Genomic DNA, 16,728 nt, shown 5'->3' on the forward strand with positions numbered 1-16,728 from the left:
ATCGCGCCAAAGCCCGTTTGAAAATTTCTCTACTAACAGAACTGTTTTAGAGCAAGTGTCGAGCACAGTCTGTTGAAAGATTTTCCCAATCTGGTAGATATGAGCTCCAGTGTATTATGGCACTTCAAAAATGTGTTTAAGAGGGTTCAATTTTGGGATTTCAATTTGGGAACAACAGCGGTCATCAGGTAGGAGTCTACTATCTGACATGCAAAATAGTGAGTCGTCTCTCTCAGATGCTTTCCTGGCTGAAATCTCCAGTGCGGCGGGTGAGGCATAAAGAATTATACGTGGAATCTGTTCTTGCAGATGCAAAGGCAAACTTCTTCTGCGGCAACAGAACTGGGAGAGTTTCCATTGCAGCGTTCTGGATGCACTTTGTGAGGGAATCCGTATCGCTTAGCTTCTTAATAGCCCATATTCGAACATGGATAGACAAAAAAAAAACAAAAAGGATTTCCGTTGACGGAAATTCGTTCTGCATTCTTCGTCTTTCAGAACTGCCATTTCATTTTTTGTTTAAAATAGAACTCCTCGGTTTCCCTTGTGGAACCGTACTTTTAGGCTGAGAAGAACTGGACGATCCGGCGGAGCGCACGTCGGACAACGGTACCGTTCGGTCAACTTTTTCGAACAAACGGTCGCTTTCGCAATAGCGATCGCTTCGCTTCCACGTCTAAGAGGAATCATCGACGCCATCAGCTCACGTGGCAGAGGTCAACTTTTTTAATCCTTAAAAAGCAGCGCAAGCGGAAGTTGAGGTCAGAGTCGAGCACGACGTCCCAAATAGCTCTAGATTTTCGGACATCTGACTGAAGAATGTTTCTAGTGAGAACTTAATCGAGCTGATGGCGTCGATTGTTTAAGAGTGCTCATCTTCCGCTTGCGCTGCTCTTCAGGCGTAAAAGCGTTGAACCTCCCACGTGAGTCGATGGTGTCGATGATTCCTCTTAAACGTGGAAACATCGATTCCGACAATGATCGCCTGCTTTCTGGGCATTTTAGACATCAACGCATTGAGATCATCTTAAAGGGCGTCCTTGCTATTGTCTGGGAAGTCCAGTATCAAAACTAATTTCTATTCACACTAAAAATTGGAAAATGCCTTTCAAAAAGTTTAATTTGGAATTGCAACTCGGGAACCGGATCGATCATCAAGTACGAATCTATTATCTGACATGTAAACACATAGCATAATGAGGAGAACATGAGAATAAAATAAATGAGGACTGAGCCACCTCAGCGTAGAATTCTTAATAATTTCAATTTTGCCTTTTTAATAGAAAAATCGAACTCAGTTCTTTCCAGCAAGAACACAATGCTGCATAAATGAGAGCTTGAAAAGACAGTGTTTCTTCGTGGAACTTGTCGGAGTTTTAGGAGGAATAAACAGTTTAAAACCATGCTTATTGCTTTATTTTTGACTTCTTGGATTAGATTTTGGTCTGGAATGAATTCGCCACTTTTATTCCCTTTTTGAACACGAAATTCCAGCTCATAACAAAGTTTAATAGTTGGAATAAACTCGATCAGAATTATCCACATCCGTTTACTCCAGCAACACTACAACTTCACGAATTTAGGTCAGCTTTTGCAACCGCGTTAGATAGATTTTTTGTTGTCGAATTCTGATCGTGAACTTCTATGCTCGTCACATTCAACGTTCATTCCTCCAGCTTTTGACTTTACGAACCATTACGACACTATACGTTCCTTCCTGCATCTCAAATAATTGGAATTGGAATATAATTTGCAAACCGACTTGCAAATTTTCTCTGAAGAATATTATAAATCAACTAAGCAGACGTATTATACGACATCATTGCCACCAACACCGAACAATTAGAATACAAGGTTAGTAAATGTTAAACGAATTGTTGTGCTGCCCTAAAAGAATCTTTCCTGGTAGTTGTAAATATAGGTACGGCGACAATGTGATTTGCATAGGAACTTGAAGTATGCTGCCAAAATATAATAGTTTAACTGGGAATAAGAAAAGGAGACTAGTTGGCGTCAAAAAGACGAGGGAAATCAACACTCAAAGCTCCACACAACAATTCCGGACACGTAATTAATAGTTACACTAATTGATAATTCTCTCTTTGGCTTCGCAGTAATTCGTGCATCCTTACGTTGGTAACGGTGATGCTGTGAGAGCAGTGTTGTGAGCCAGGCAAACCACGGAGGAATGAACGAACGAACTAACGAGACTGATACCTCCCTCAGCGAGGAAAAACTACAAACTTACTCGAATTAAGATGCAAAATATATTGTTAGAGTAGTCGGACAATGAATACACAGCACAAATGAGAAAGAAGAAAAAAATTGGCCTTAGATTAGGATTTGTGCGGATCCTAGACAATGTGTAGAATAACTTCACTAATAAAAGGCAAGAAAGAAGTTGAAAACTAATTAAAAATTAATTATTTACAATTAGTTTTTTAATCTTAAAAATTTCAAAATTAATTGAATCGTTCATCGATGTCACTATTAAAAATCAATTACGTCACTTCATACTGATTCAGTCGAGAAACTCTTACGAGACTACATTTTACTACAAAACCAAAAGAACTGAATACTCCACATATATCTCACCTAACAAGGAGACAAAGAGCCAATTTCGGGCGGCTATCACAAATTCATAAAAGTATTCAGTATAATGAGGAATTTAGCAGTAAAAATACTACATGCGGTATATTCGTCTGTCTTTGTGATAATCCACCGCTTGTAGCAGTTGTACCAGACTTCAGACTGATTTCAGCTTTTTGTAACTGTCTGATCATACTTTGTGCTGATCGTTCAACTTTCAACTGATACATTTTTATCCCAGTTCTTACTCACTTAGGTTGTTTAGACAAAACGAATAGGTGAATGAGGAAAATAAGAGCTGAGTACTGAATGAGTACTTTGACGACCTTTTGTCCTACTAAGTTAAATGCACGGGCGAGGGCTCGCCGTGGCTACTATAGAATCCCTTTAAGATTTTTACTTCCCGTCATATGAAAAGGATAGGAAAGTGACATGTGGGAGCTCTCTTTGGGTCGTTATCATGTCACAACTCACAGTCAGACATTAAATAAACGAACTGAGTTGCAGGCGGGTCGCATGTATTCCTGTTGTCAATCACTCTCAGTCGTGGGTTATTGCATGTGGCTTGACAGCAAAGACAAAGAAAACCTCTACAAATTCAGAAAGCGGATTGGACCCGACAGGCTGACTAGCTTATCCGACAAAGCACTGAGCGCTGCACAGATAGTATTGACGGAATGAAACGGAAAGTGAACTCTTTTTCACTATTTCTGCTAGTGGGGAAAATGTTCTTTATGGTGCTGTAAATTATAAAGTACAAATTATTAGCTTATGTCAGTCCCCTTGAAACTGTATCGCAAATTAAGGATATATTTTACATAAATTCTTAATTTATGCGTATATGTAGTAAATTAGAGAAAGACAAGATATAATTGACAAACTTTGAGGTTCACGGCATGGTGGCAGCCTCAGATAATCGCGTAATTTCACTTTTGCTAGATACTAAAGACCATACACTCTTGAGATGAAGACAAGTATCTATTTGGAGGTACGACAATAGCCAAGTCTTTGTCTTATAGCAACAGAAATGGTGGCCTCAACTATCCTGTGCATTCACTTGATGGGCAATCTTGCAAAGAACGAAACCAACGGTTGCATTGGAACCATAGCTATTGAAGCGAGTTTTTTAATGTAACACAAGGGCGGGTGTAGTGTAGCGGTTAAAGATTCCGCCTCCTGCACGATCGATCGGAGGTTCGAACCTGCTTTCGTGCTCACCAAGCCTTTCATCCCTCCGGGGTCTATAAATTGGTACCAGACTTGTCTGGGAGGATAAAAACACTGACTTGACACATCGGCTAGCCACCACAAGTCATTGTTTAGGCCAGGTACATGTTCGTAACATCAAACGATTTTGAATTGAAGTGAACGTGGGGACGCATCACAAGCGGATTGATTAACGCCAGAAACTTTATCCTTTTTTAAGGTTACCATAACTTCTTTCCTAAGGGATAAAATGTCGTTCTCCAGGTTCTCCTCCAGAGTCAGGAGACTCTTTTCTATTGCTGTCCCTTGCATTATATTTAAAACGTATGGGCGGGTTGTTGGATCGAAGTCTATTGAAGGACTGGCATTCTAACATATTTAAGAGCCATCGGACTCCTCCAGGAGTGGCCAGGCGGAGCTTACTTGTTCGAAGCGAAATCACCTACTAGTCATTTAATTTTAGGGTTTTGGCGTGACCGACGTGTGCACCGACAACGTTAACCGTCAGTAGTAGTAGTAGTAGTTCCCCTTAGACGGAAGGAGTAGAATACAGAATAGGAAGTAGAGAATAAGTAGGAATAATAAGTGCTATTCACTTCCGAGGCTCTTCAGTAAGGAAGAGTGAACAGAATGTGGAATTGATATAGAGCTTGCTATCTACAGCCAGCTAAGGCGCCAAAAAACTATCAATATATGAATAAGTGTTAGGTCAAGGAGATCATAAAAACAGACTAGATACAAGCGTATTACAATACATATAAAATATATATTGTAAGTTAGTTCTAGCACAGAAGAAGCAGGGAGTACGTCCCTTCAATCCAGGCGCATGTCTGTGAAGTCACTATTAGACCGCGATCTATTCACCATTCACCTTGTGACCTTCCACTTCGCTGCTAGCCGGCAGTGATCCCTGTAGTGAGGAAGGATAGGAAAGATTTGTATTTGGAATACTACATTTCCAGTAATCCGGAACACCCAACGATTTGTTCTGTTTAAGACGCCGACCATCACCCAACGTCACTATAGTGCAGAGAGTTTCAAACAGCAGCAGCAACAAAATTATAAAAACAACCCATCGGAACCTGACATTTAGGCCTTCTCTTCCAGTAATTGCCAGTTTTTTCCAGGAAGTTTAGCTTTGGAAGTATTCTGAAACATTTCTTTCTGTGAGTGACGATAGTGGTTCCCGAATAAAGCATAAGGTTATTAAGATTTCATCAATGAAGGCAGGAACAGAAATACTATATGTAATTAGGATGACTCCTTAAGATTCTTTTAATACTGTGATTACGGAAATTGATTGCTATCATTATTAGTAGTAGTTGCCACTTCAAAATCATATTCTGAAGGAAAATTGAAGTGCTCCTTAGCATTTGGGTGCTTCGTAGTTAGTTCAGTGAGCAGGAACGTTTCAGTTTCCCTGTATATTTTATGCGAAACACTTTAAAATTATCATACTACTGTAACTAAACTACGAATATAAAGAGAATTTGAAATGACAACGTCATTGGAGTACCACAACTCATCCTAATGCATGCTAATGATCAGTCTGATTTTTCCTTGAAGTATGCCTCTTCATTTTTCGGAGAAGTAACGACAATTCCTCCCAACACCAGCTTCCGTAATCGTACAGGCAACAAACATTCGCGTTCGATTCGCATCAAACAATGGACAAAGGCGTGATTGACCATCTGCAATGAAAGAAACCAAAGCAGTGCGCATTTTTATGCTTGAAACCAGGAATTAGGCAACAACACACAGGATTCGCCACGAGCAAATAAAGTATATTTATTTATTTATTTATTTATTTATTTATTTATTCACATACAGCAATGGTGCACCAGAAAGGAGAAAAAAATGGAACACACATTGTGTGAGTCAGAGAATCTTACGAACAAAAACAAATTACAAACTTTACTAAAATTACAGCGGATTACAAGCACAACACGTCAAACATGTCGTTTTCCTACTCCAGAAGGTGAAGAAACCTCTTGTGACATCTATTTTCCCATCTAGAGCGCTTACCATTGGTCCAATTATCAGAACATCATGGTTCGGACAGCCGAATTAGCACAAGGCATAAGAAGGAGCACGTTTGAACTAGAAGAGAATCTGACGGGGGACATTAAGCAAGAGAGTTCACCAACTTTCGTGATCAAACGGCTGATCACCACAATCCAAACAAGCGGCAGTCAATATCAAACCTGCCAAAAGATGCGGAACTTAGCAAGAAGAGGTTATTCAGAAGTAATTGAGGGAAGAGGTAATATGACGGAACAAATTAAAAAGAGATTTAACCAAAAGACACCAGTATCTTCGTCAGCGGATGAGCTTCAATGACCGGAGAAGACTTCATATGTCGGAAGAAGAGAAAGAGTGGCCTCGCGATAAGCTGAAAAAGATAGCTATACGAAAAACAGTGCAAGAAATGAAGAAATGTAAAAGACCACTAGGAGGTATCATTGACGGGAATCCGTGATCCAGTTCCATGCCCTTTGCAAAAGGCATCAGACACCAGAGAGTTGCTAGAATCAGAGGCATGCGGTTAGACATCAATATTCAAACACCGGCTTATGTCAATTTTCTTCAAATTCGCCTTGAATATCCTACTATGTTCGGCTTTAACAATATCACGCGGTAAGAGCTCCAACCATCTAGCAGTTCTATTGAAGAAGTTATTGAACAGTTATATGATAATGTACCGTAAGAATCTTCTATAGAACGAATACCAGCGCAACTAGTAGATGTAGAACGTCAAACATATGGTCAGATGAATTGGAAGACCGATCTGTGAGTTCACTTCTTACTTGTGAATCAATGTTCCATTATTTTGAAAGTGATCGCTGTTCCCGAATCGTTTCCGTTCCATACCCATTCTGATCTTTGAAATCAGGAATAATTTTTGATCCAACGGGAATCAGCTGAACCAAATACCGTTCCTTACGTATATTTGTCCACGTGAATCACTGCGCGTGAAATGAAAAACTCTTCCCGTTCCTGGATCGTAAACAGCATAGCGTTAGCACTTCACACACGAGCATTAATTTATATTTATTCCCTCAGCAATAAGTTGTCTAATGAAAGAGTCTGAGCAGAACTTTGACAAGGAAATGAGCAGTGTCTCGGGGATTCCATAATTCATTTGAAAAAATTCTCTCAATTACAAGGAAGTACATGTAATACAAGACAAATAGCCGACGATCCATCAGAACGGTTATAAGTGGTCCGAACTTGCTGCGAATATTCGGATATTTGAGGGATATTAAAAACTAATGAAAATAATATAAAAATGTCTGACAAGAAAGAATGTTGTACTAGCAAATGTTGATTGCTCATAAATTACACAAAATTACATAAATTATACAAGTACTAACTGTAATGAATAATATAAAACAGTAGATAAACTGCATCGTAAATTGTAATTATAAGCTAAGTTTTAGGGATTGCACTGGCGCTAATACAGGATCTCTCAAGAGATTTTGTACTTTTTTTTGTATTTTTCACTTATTTCCCCCCTCATAAAATCTGTATGACCGTGAAGGATCATAACAACAGCATATAACGCAATAAAATGGACAGAACTAATACTAGGAAACAACTTTATTACTTCGTTCTGAGCCGTCATAATTTCAGTTAGTCAATGAGTATACTTTTAGCATCACATCGATACGCAAAGTCGCAACCCGTCCAAAATCCAACTTATCCCTGTTTACAACTTTGTGACGATCGATCGATGGTTCGAACCACCGCAGCGGCAACCAAACCTCTTATCCGTCCAGGGTCAATAAATTTTGTACCACACTTCTGAGAGAGGATAAAATAACACTGAAATTACTGTATATGCTAGCTACACATTCGTAAACCTCAAACGATTCTGAACTGAAGTGAACGCGTTAGCGCATCCCAAACGGCAAATTGATTAACGCCAGACCCTTAACCCTTTGTCCTCTCAATAAGCAGTCTGCTAACGGGTCTCATGCGATGTTTCCAATATTTGAACAAAATCGATTTCGAAACCCCTTCGAGATTGATTTGACCTTTTTGCTTTTGATTTCGAAGAAAAAATCCTCAACTGTTCAAGCGCAACAACGTAAAAACAAAGGCAGAGCTCATGATAGTGGGGGAAAAACCTCCAAAATGGAATATTTGCTATTGAGGATGTGCGAAAAAGTGCATTTTCTAATCAAACCAAACAGAGAAGGTCGTTTGACGTACATATGGACAAGAGGATGATCATTCTTCTTCTTTTGTAAATCGGTCATGAGATGACGTTTAATGAGGAGCTAGCTTTCTTTCTTGACTCTACAAAATTTGAACGCTTTGGAAATCCTTGCTATGTTCGGCAAAAATCCGAGTAGGTATAATTTTCTGAATCCATGAATTCTATGAAGGTTCTATTGGGTTTCTGTTGGGTGATAATTATGTCTTTTTCTTTTTGGCAAAATCGACATTTCCATCCAATAACTGCTTGTTCGTTTAATTTCGTCATGAATCATAGTGATAGAAAGCAATCATTTACTTGACTGGTGTTTTCATATGCTTCTGCTCTAAGAAATAAAGAATTTTGATTTCTTAACGATTCCTTCCTCCTTTTCAACTAAATATTATCTTAATGAATCCTAATGATTCACCTATAATTTGCTCATTGCCTTTTTCTTCCGTTTACTTTAAGTGTTTGTGTGTTTGTTCGCTTATTTATTCAATTATTTATCCATTCATTTAGTTCGAAACCAGGAATTTGGTGGATTGTGTAGTAGACGAGCAATAAAACTGCGAGAAGACTCAAATTCTGCAGCTGCTCAAAACTCCAGAAATCCGACAAACAAGAATGACGCCTGAGATACTGTTGCACCATCTGTGTAAGTACGGTAATTTTCAGAGGTCTTCGCCAATTTCAGCAAAATTTCATTGAATGTAATCGCTTAAAGGCATCACTCCACGAACCCGAGGTGGTACGGATTTCAAGGAGTATTCTTATAAGGGATAGTAGATTATGCAGAGGAGGGTGATTCCGTCCATTTCCTGCTAATTCCCGTAAAAAACGGCCCGGAAGATACAGCTTCTAGCGTTCCGGCGCGCTATTTTCTGCAAGGAGTTCGATTGGAGCGCGCCAGCCTTGTGCGGCGTCCAATCTTCCGGGCTGTTTTCTACGGCAACTAGGAAGAAATGGACGAAATCACCCTCCTCACCATAATCCACTATCCCTTATAAGAATACTCCACCTGAAATCTGTACCACCTCAGATTCGTGGGGTGATGTCTTTAAATCTAATCGCTTAAAAATACGATTTTTTGATCGCTATGGGTAGAATTTTGAAGAGATGTTTGAAACCCCATCGAAAAAAAAACAGTAATATTCACTTATTCACACGCTGCTACTGATATGGGAGAATGACGTGATTGAAAAAGAAAAAGTCAAGCTTTATCGAGCGTTTGATGCGACACCTGGACAAACATTTCCTAGTGTTGGCTTTATAAGCCAACATAAAGCCGGCACGAGAAAAGCAGCCACAAAGTGAAATAATGCAACGTGAGTTCTCGTTATCGCTCTTCACTCATTGTTTGTCTTTATCTCATTAATAAACAACAGATTTTGAAACTGTACAAACAACTAGATTTTTAGGGAAAAAAAAGCGTTTTCTAAACAATTTTAGCGTCTTTTTCTCCAGGATTTCCCCGCAGTGGACAAGTAGTGGAATTTCTTTTACTTCCTTATTTTCTTCTCCTAATTCGCTTTGCATCCTTAATCCCTCTGAGATATCCTACAAACACTTTTTTTTTTGATTTTTTTGTTTTTTAGCGGATTTTTCCTAATATTTTTGTGTTTTAGTCCTATTCTCCATATCCACGATCACATTGGCTGCGTCTGTGTCGGCACTCAACACTTTTGTAGATGATACAGCATTGATTCGCCATAAAAGACAAACGTACTACCTGTGTGGAATTTATCCAAACCAGTACTACTCAAGTAGACGTGAGTTACTGTGTGTTTTTTAAGAAAAAAGAAGAAAATTTGTAGTTATATATTTTTTCCTGACATCCGATAATTTCGATATAATTTTTCTCACGATTACATCATTAGCATTACGAAATAACGCCGCAGCTCCCTCGCTAAAGTATAAACTTCTCATTTATGAGTTACTTTCAAGCAAAAATGCACAAAATGGGGAAATAAACAAAATGAACATGGAGGAAATAAAAAGTATATAACAAATATAACAAATAAGCTTGATGTAATATGTATAGTAAATAACACAAATACAATCATAATGAATGGCAAAATTAGTTATCCACTTTAACGCTGAATTGAAAAGGAACGGTGCATGACTTGCATGATACTTTACGAGATTTTCTATGAATGCATAAGAATAAATTAGAAAAACAAGTCACACGATTCCAGCGCTGTTTATTTTATTCTTCTCATTTATTGTTTATTTATTGTTCTACTAAATTTCGGAAATACTTCCATCGATCCTAACCTAAAAACCAAAAAAGTCATATCGAGCGCTTCATGGGACTCGAATGTGAATGATTATAGTAGAAAAAAGCTTGCAAGCAACTCCGTTTTGGATTCGGGGAGTTCTAAATGAAAATGTGTGGTATAAATATAATTTTAGTGGAAAGAGTGGTGCAAAATTGGTTGTCACAGTAATGTCATACTGTAGTAGTTTTTCTCCATTCCTAGCCTTTTTTCTTTCCTTTCTAAGCATAGCGAAGCCGTTTAAAGGCATCACCCTACGAATCTGAGGTGGTACGGATTTCCGGTGGAGTATTCGTATACGGGATCGTAGATCACTAAGAGAAGAGTGATTCCGTCCACTTCTTCCTAATTCCCGTAGAAAACGGCTAGAAAGATACGGCTTCGAGTGTTCCGGCGCACTATTTTCCAGAAGGAGTTCGATTGGAGCGCGCCAGCCCTGTGCATCTTCCGGGCCGTTTTTTACTGCAAATAGGAAAAAATGTACGAAATCACACCCCTCTACATCATCTACTATCATGTGTACAAATACTTCACCTGAAATCCGCACCACCTCAGATTCGTGGTATGCTGCCCTTAAAGTCCCAGCATCATCTACAAAAAGGATCGTTATCGAATGAAAGCGAAGCGACTACGCCACCTCTCCATTTCCGCGAATCGTCTCGTCATCGCCTCCGTTATAGCGTCAGCTGCGTCAACGTTCTAACCGGGGCTCTTTGTTTCGATAAACAACGTTTCATTCAATATAGGCTACCGTACTTGGTCATTGCTCAGCAATATGTATGTACGGAAATTATCCTTGAAAATGAAATGTGCTGAGCTAACAAAAAAAGAATCCACATTTTGTCCTGTCCAGGTAAATTTTTTTGTGTCATATTGCTGAATCAATAAAATTTTCTATCATATTGCTAAATCAACAAAATTAGACCCTACCTACTAATTACCGAAAAAAAGATTTGTGAGCAGCTTTATGGTTCAGGAATCTGTTCAGTTGTAGCTGCTTGTGGCACAGTCATACCTATCCAATCCAAAAAAAAACCCATGAATAATTTCTTTCAACATGTGTGTGTTGAATTCAAATATTCCATTAAGAACCGGAAAATTCGAGAAAAGAAGACTGGAATTCCATTCTTTTTGTCGCATTATTTGTTTGTTCTTTTATAACATTATCTTTTTATCCGATGCTGTGAAATATTTCAGTTAAAAATTCCAATTTCAGCTTGCCAAACTCAACCAACTTGTCCAAATGGTGGTCGATATTTGAATGTAGGATGCACGTACTCTGCACAATGTACTCCGTTTTATAGGTTCGATTTTTTTTGTACAAAATTTCTATAATATTTGATAATCAAGGCTAAAACGTTTATAATATCACCTTGATTACCATGACTCCAGTAGTTCAAAGAATTGATCGAGCAAGCGCCAGTAATTCTTCAATTTTCTAATCTCCACAAATTTTTCCAATCCTGAATTCTTTTTTATTTGACTGTAAGCTATTTCTCAGTGGTGTATCTTCATGTATAAATGGATGTTGCTGTACGGTTCCTTCAACACCTGCACCTACGAATCGTTTCGGTAAGCGTTCACGAGCTGCAGATAAACCTTTGGGAATTTCAAAGAAATATTTTCTTTGAAAAAAAAATCAATCTTAAAGGTTTTTGTCCATCTGGACAGCTCTCAGAAGTTCGATGCAGCAACCGTGGTCAGTGCCAAGCCGGTCAAACATGTATGACTGGATTGTGCTGTACAACAACCGGAAATGAATGGAATGGTAAGCTCCAACCAATTTGCAACTTCCAGAAGTTACCGTACTCATAGAAGGTCTCAATATAGAGTTTTACTGAGTTCACCATTAATTCGACCATTATTCAGAGGCATGTGGTGGTCTGGCAGCACTTGCGTCATGCACGAATGGAATGTGCTCGGCTGGCGTCTGCACAGCGTCGAACTACTGTTGTGAATGTCCCGTTGGCAGAAGCGCAGGACGATGCAACGCTGTAAGTGACGGGTATTGATTGGTTCAGTAAAAAGTATAAACGTAATGTGAGCTTCTTGACAATAGTTTAAAGGCATCTCCTCACGAATCTGGGGTGATGCAGGTTTCAGATGGGTTATGCCTATGGGGCCGTAGATTATGGGGAGGAGGGTGATTCCGTCCGCTTCTTCGTAATTTCCGTGAAAAAACGGTCCGGACGATGCGGCTTCGAGCGTTCCGAGGCGCTATTTTCTACAACGAGTTCGATTGGAGCGCGCTAGCCTTGCGCGCGCGCCGCAGCTTCCGGGTCGTTTTTTACGGCAATTAGGAAGAAATGGACAGGATCACCTCCTCTCCATAATCTACGACCTCGTATAGGCGTAACACAAGTGAAACCCTCACCACCCCAGATTCGTGGCGAAGTGGTGGTTATAGCATTTTTTTTTTTGAGTTGGTTTTCACAGTTTCAAACAGAAAATTATTATTACTTATGGTGATTTTAGGGAATTTGTCCAGGTGGATTCACGTGTACGAATGGATTCTGCTGTCCACAATGTCCGAACAATGTGATGCCGTTCGGTGCTTGCCGAAATGGTGTTTGTGGTGGTGGAAAGACCTGTTCAGCAGGAAATATTTGCTGCTAAACTGCCATAGAAATTTTCGTGATGATTCATCGTGTAATGAACGTGTATTTCTTGTAAAGCGCATCGTTTATAACCTCTACCTAACTTCTGATAAACTTTTTTTCTTCCTCTTTAAGATTAACTAATTAAAAAAGGGATTTAAAAAAAGGGAAAAGAAAAGCGGTTTCGAATCCTCGACCGTGTGGCTACAACAGACCTTTAACCGACGGCGCCACACCCGCCCGCATATAGACTATTTAATTGCCAGATAAAATTCCTACAACTAGAAATGAGCTTCCCCTAGAAAAACGACGAACGAGTTTTCCAACGGTTCTAGTTGCACAGCTGCTTTTGCATTTGCGAGCAAACTGATGATAAATGCGCGATTGAAGTTCTGACAGCACTTTGTGGAAAAATCTGTATATGAGCTTGAAGTACACTACAGTTTGTATTGTCTAAGCTTTAGAGTTAAGGAAAAATTTAAATCTAAACACTTCTCTCAATGGTGAACACAATTTGTTTCAGCCTGCATACATATCTTATCATTTTTTATTTATCTTGATAATTTATCCACACTTTGCAGACAGATGAACGTACAAACATAACGTAGCAACAGACCAATAACACATTTTCAGCGCCTACATAGAATCATTGGGAAAAATTTTCTTCTATAATACAATAGTTTTGTAAAGACACGAATATGAACAGAAATTCCGTACACTCACAGTTTTCGAGCAAATATTTATTTATTTATTTATTGAAAGCACCTGTAGGTGTGCAATAAAACAAAAAAAAACATGATGGAACAGAGCTCACTAGAATTTCACGTGAATTTTACACAACAAGACTGGCCCTTCAAAGCATGAGGAGTGGTGGGTTGGCAGGTCATTCTACTGTCAATATGTGGATCAAACCGCATGAAGTAGAGAAAAGTTCTCCTAAAAGAGAAGAGAAAACTTTTTCTAGACTCCTTCGTTGCTGATAACAGATTTTCTTTCCATTCATGTTGTCTACTCGTATTTTTGCTTTAAGAAACGGTGATCAGACGCATTACGAAAGGATAGTACTACACTACGTCAAGTGAACACCACCTTATCTTCGGTCGGTGAGTATCTGTCCTGTCTTTGGACAGTTCCTATGACCACCGACTTTCTCTTATGAAGAGAAATTCCCTCATGAAAATGACGAGTGGCAGACACCAGTCCGAAAAGACTATTGTCGATTTCATTCGGGCCCCTTTATCAAATCTTCCGATTCTTCTTTCTTCTTACTCTTAGTAGTATTCTTTCTCTGTGGTTTTTCCAAGTTTTCCATCGAACTCTTCGGCAAAGAGTTTGTAGAAGTATGTAGGTCAGCATCTACGGACACGGTTCTCTTTCACAGTTAAGTACACCGTCTGAGACAATCTCCATTGCGAGTCGTGCATGTGTCGCCTTGGTCCAGAACCAAAGACCTTATGAACAGAATAGAGACTTGATCTGGGGGAAAAGATCCTTTTAAGTTTACTGTATATGCTTTGAAAAACAAGAGGACATGTGTGTAAAAGACCAGTACTACAATAGTCAGAAGTCCGTAATAGGGAGGGGAACAAGAAAAAGAGGTTGATTGGTATCAAAAACAGTGGCAGCCCAATACTGTAAAGCGTAGGGTTTCACATGACGACTCCGAATGCAAACCTACTAGGTTTTCCAAATCAATCAATTCCTGCTACCTCCACAGCGGAAAGACTGAAGAGGAGTTGTGATCCAGACAAAACGTGAACGAATAGATGAAGGAACGAAGTTGATACCACTGTCGGTGAGGAGAAATGTGGATTCTGAGTGAATGTTGTGCACATTAAAGGCTGCATACCACGAAATTGACAAAGTTGGGACCTTCTCAGAAAGTGGTAGAGGTAGAGGTGTAGATTACAAACGATTACTTGCGTGCTCACCCCTCAATTTCCCCCAAATCATCATTTCAAAAAGAAAATCAGCGCAGGAAACGGCCTTTTTGTTTGTACACGCGCCGCATCTGCGAGCGGATGATAACTAACGAAGTTTTTCGAGCGATCTAATCAAGTAAATGCGATGGTTATTGGAAGAGTTATTTTTTATTATTCATCCTTTTGAGTGAATGCGATGGATAGGTTATGATAGAGCACAGAGGTGGCGTTGTAACGTGCCTTGTAGGGAAAAAAAACCAATAAAAAAACCGTCTCCCACCTCTTTTTCTCAGGAAGGCATTTCATGTGGGTGCATTTGAGCGTTCATGCTAGAAACCTCTAATTTTATCTTTTCCTCGAGAGATCCCAACATCGCCAATTTCGTGGTATGCTGCTTTTAACTACACATTAATGTAAGACATTGGAGGATTCTACTGGATTTCATTTCGATTTCATTCCCGTTTAAAGACATCACCCCACGAATCTGAGATGGTGCAGATTTCAGATGGGATATTCTTATAAGGGATAGTAGATTATGGAGAGGAAGGTGATTCCGTCCACTTCTTCCTAATTGCCGTAAAAAAAGGTCCAGAATACTCGGCGCCGCACAAGGCTGGCGCGCTCCAGTGGAGCTCTCTGTAGAAAATAGTGCGCCAGAACGCCCGAAGCCGTATCTTCCGGGCCGTTTTTTACGGCAATTAGAAAGAAGTGGACGGAATCACCCCGCTCTCCATAATCTAATATTCCGCATACGAATACTCCACCTGAAATCCATACCACCTCAGATTCGTGGGGTGATGCCTTTAAAACGAAGCTGAGCATATCGTATTCTGAAAAGAAAGATCACACTCCTCTTTGGAACATAAAGGTACTGGAGTAGCCGCGCTCGTTTTTCTCTTTCTCAAAACAACTTATTAGCCCTTACATATAGAGCAGAGTATACATAGAGTAATGATCCGCATAATCCGATCGATTGCTGCGAAAAATTGTAGTCTTTCAAATTATCCAATCAGTCGAAAACAGTTCCGTAACTTCATCCTGATTCAGTCGAACAATTCCCATGAGGCTACATTACTGGGCTCACTCCTGCAAACCAGGAAATCAATAGCTAATTTTGGGCTGTAATCATGAACTGATAACAGTGCCCGCTATGATTCTCATAAAAAATGTAAAAGCTCAACAGTTTAAATTTTAGATTCAAGCTATTTATCTGTTTTTATGATAAATAATATAAGCAATATAAACTGAACAATATGCCGTGTTGTATTCTGTTATATTCCTACAGCTCTTCAAAGAACAAATTTTTATTTTAGCTTATGATTTTCTTTGCATTAAACCCGTTAGAAGAAGAAGCGACCCAACTTTGAGCAATTTCAACGCTGATTTACCCAACGATTTATCGATTAGCTCCAATTTTTGTTCCTAATCATCCAAATACAAAATAATGCAGTTGTGTTTCTGTACTCTTCTTTTTCTCTCAACTTTCACGTTCTTATTTTTATGACATTGGTCTACGTTCAATAATATTTGCAGATTGAAAAGCGGGTCAAATAGCAGTCAACTAATTACTAACTAAACTAATTACTAAATATGCTAAAGTAGTTTCCTAAACAAATTGTACGGTCGGGTAAAATCAACCTAAGTTTCTATGAAATTGCACAGGGGTCGAAAGCCCTCGAGAATCGAAAATCCTGAAACCCGTACCACCTCAGATTCATGAAGTGATGCCTTTAAGCGGTTGCCTTGGAGGCTCGAAAGCCAAGCTAACGTTACTGCAGAGTACGGATCCATTTTGAGCGTAATCAATTGTCACAGAGTTCAGGTCAATTTAACTCGACCGTACCATTCGTCCGATCCCATACCGTATGCTCATCAATCAATTCGACTTCAGTTATTGCATTTTTCAGCCCATTTTTCACCTACCGTTCCACAAA

At 39.3% G+C, this 16,728-nt stretch overlaps 1 protein-coding gene across 2 annotated transcripts; it reads left to right on the forward strand.

Moving 5' to 3' along the window:
• Positions 1–6,121: 6,121 nt before the first annotated feature.
• RB195_003562 (uncharacterized protein) lies at positions 6,122–12,891 on the forward strand (the record flags this gene model as incomplete). 2 transcript variants are annotated; one of them, XM_064201267.1, is made up of 7 exons in its annotated part: positions 6,122–6,251; positions 9,625–9,768; positions 11,492–11,579; positions 11,777–11,847; positions 11,927–12,043; positions 12,145–12,269; positions 12,751–12,891. In XM_064201267.1, the coding sequence occupies 7 exons, from the start codon at positions 6,122–6,124 to the stop codon at positions 12,889–12,891; spliced, it is 816 nt and encodes a 271-aa protein (XP_064057148.1). The 2 variants fall into 2 exon arrangements, with proteins under 2 accessions (XP_064057148.1, XP_064057149.1); XM_064201268.1 differs by lacking the exon at positions 6,122–6,251 and adding an exon at positions 8,624–8,654.
• Positions 12,892–16,728: the final 3,837 nt, after the last annotated feature.

Source organism: Necator americanus, chromosome IV (assembly GCF_031761385.1).
Source record: "Necator americanus strain Aroian chromosome IV, whole genome shotgun sequence".
NCBI classification, from domain to species: Eukaryota; Metazoa; Nematoda; class Chromadorea; order Rhabditida; family Ancylostomatidae; genus Necator; species Necator americanus.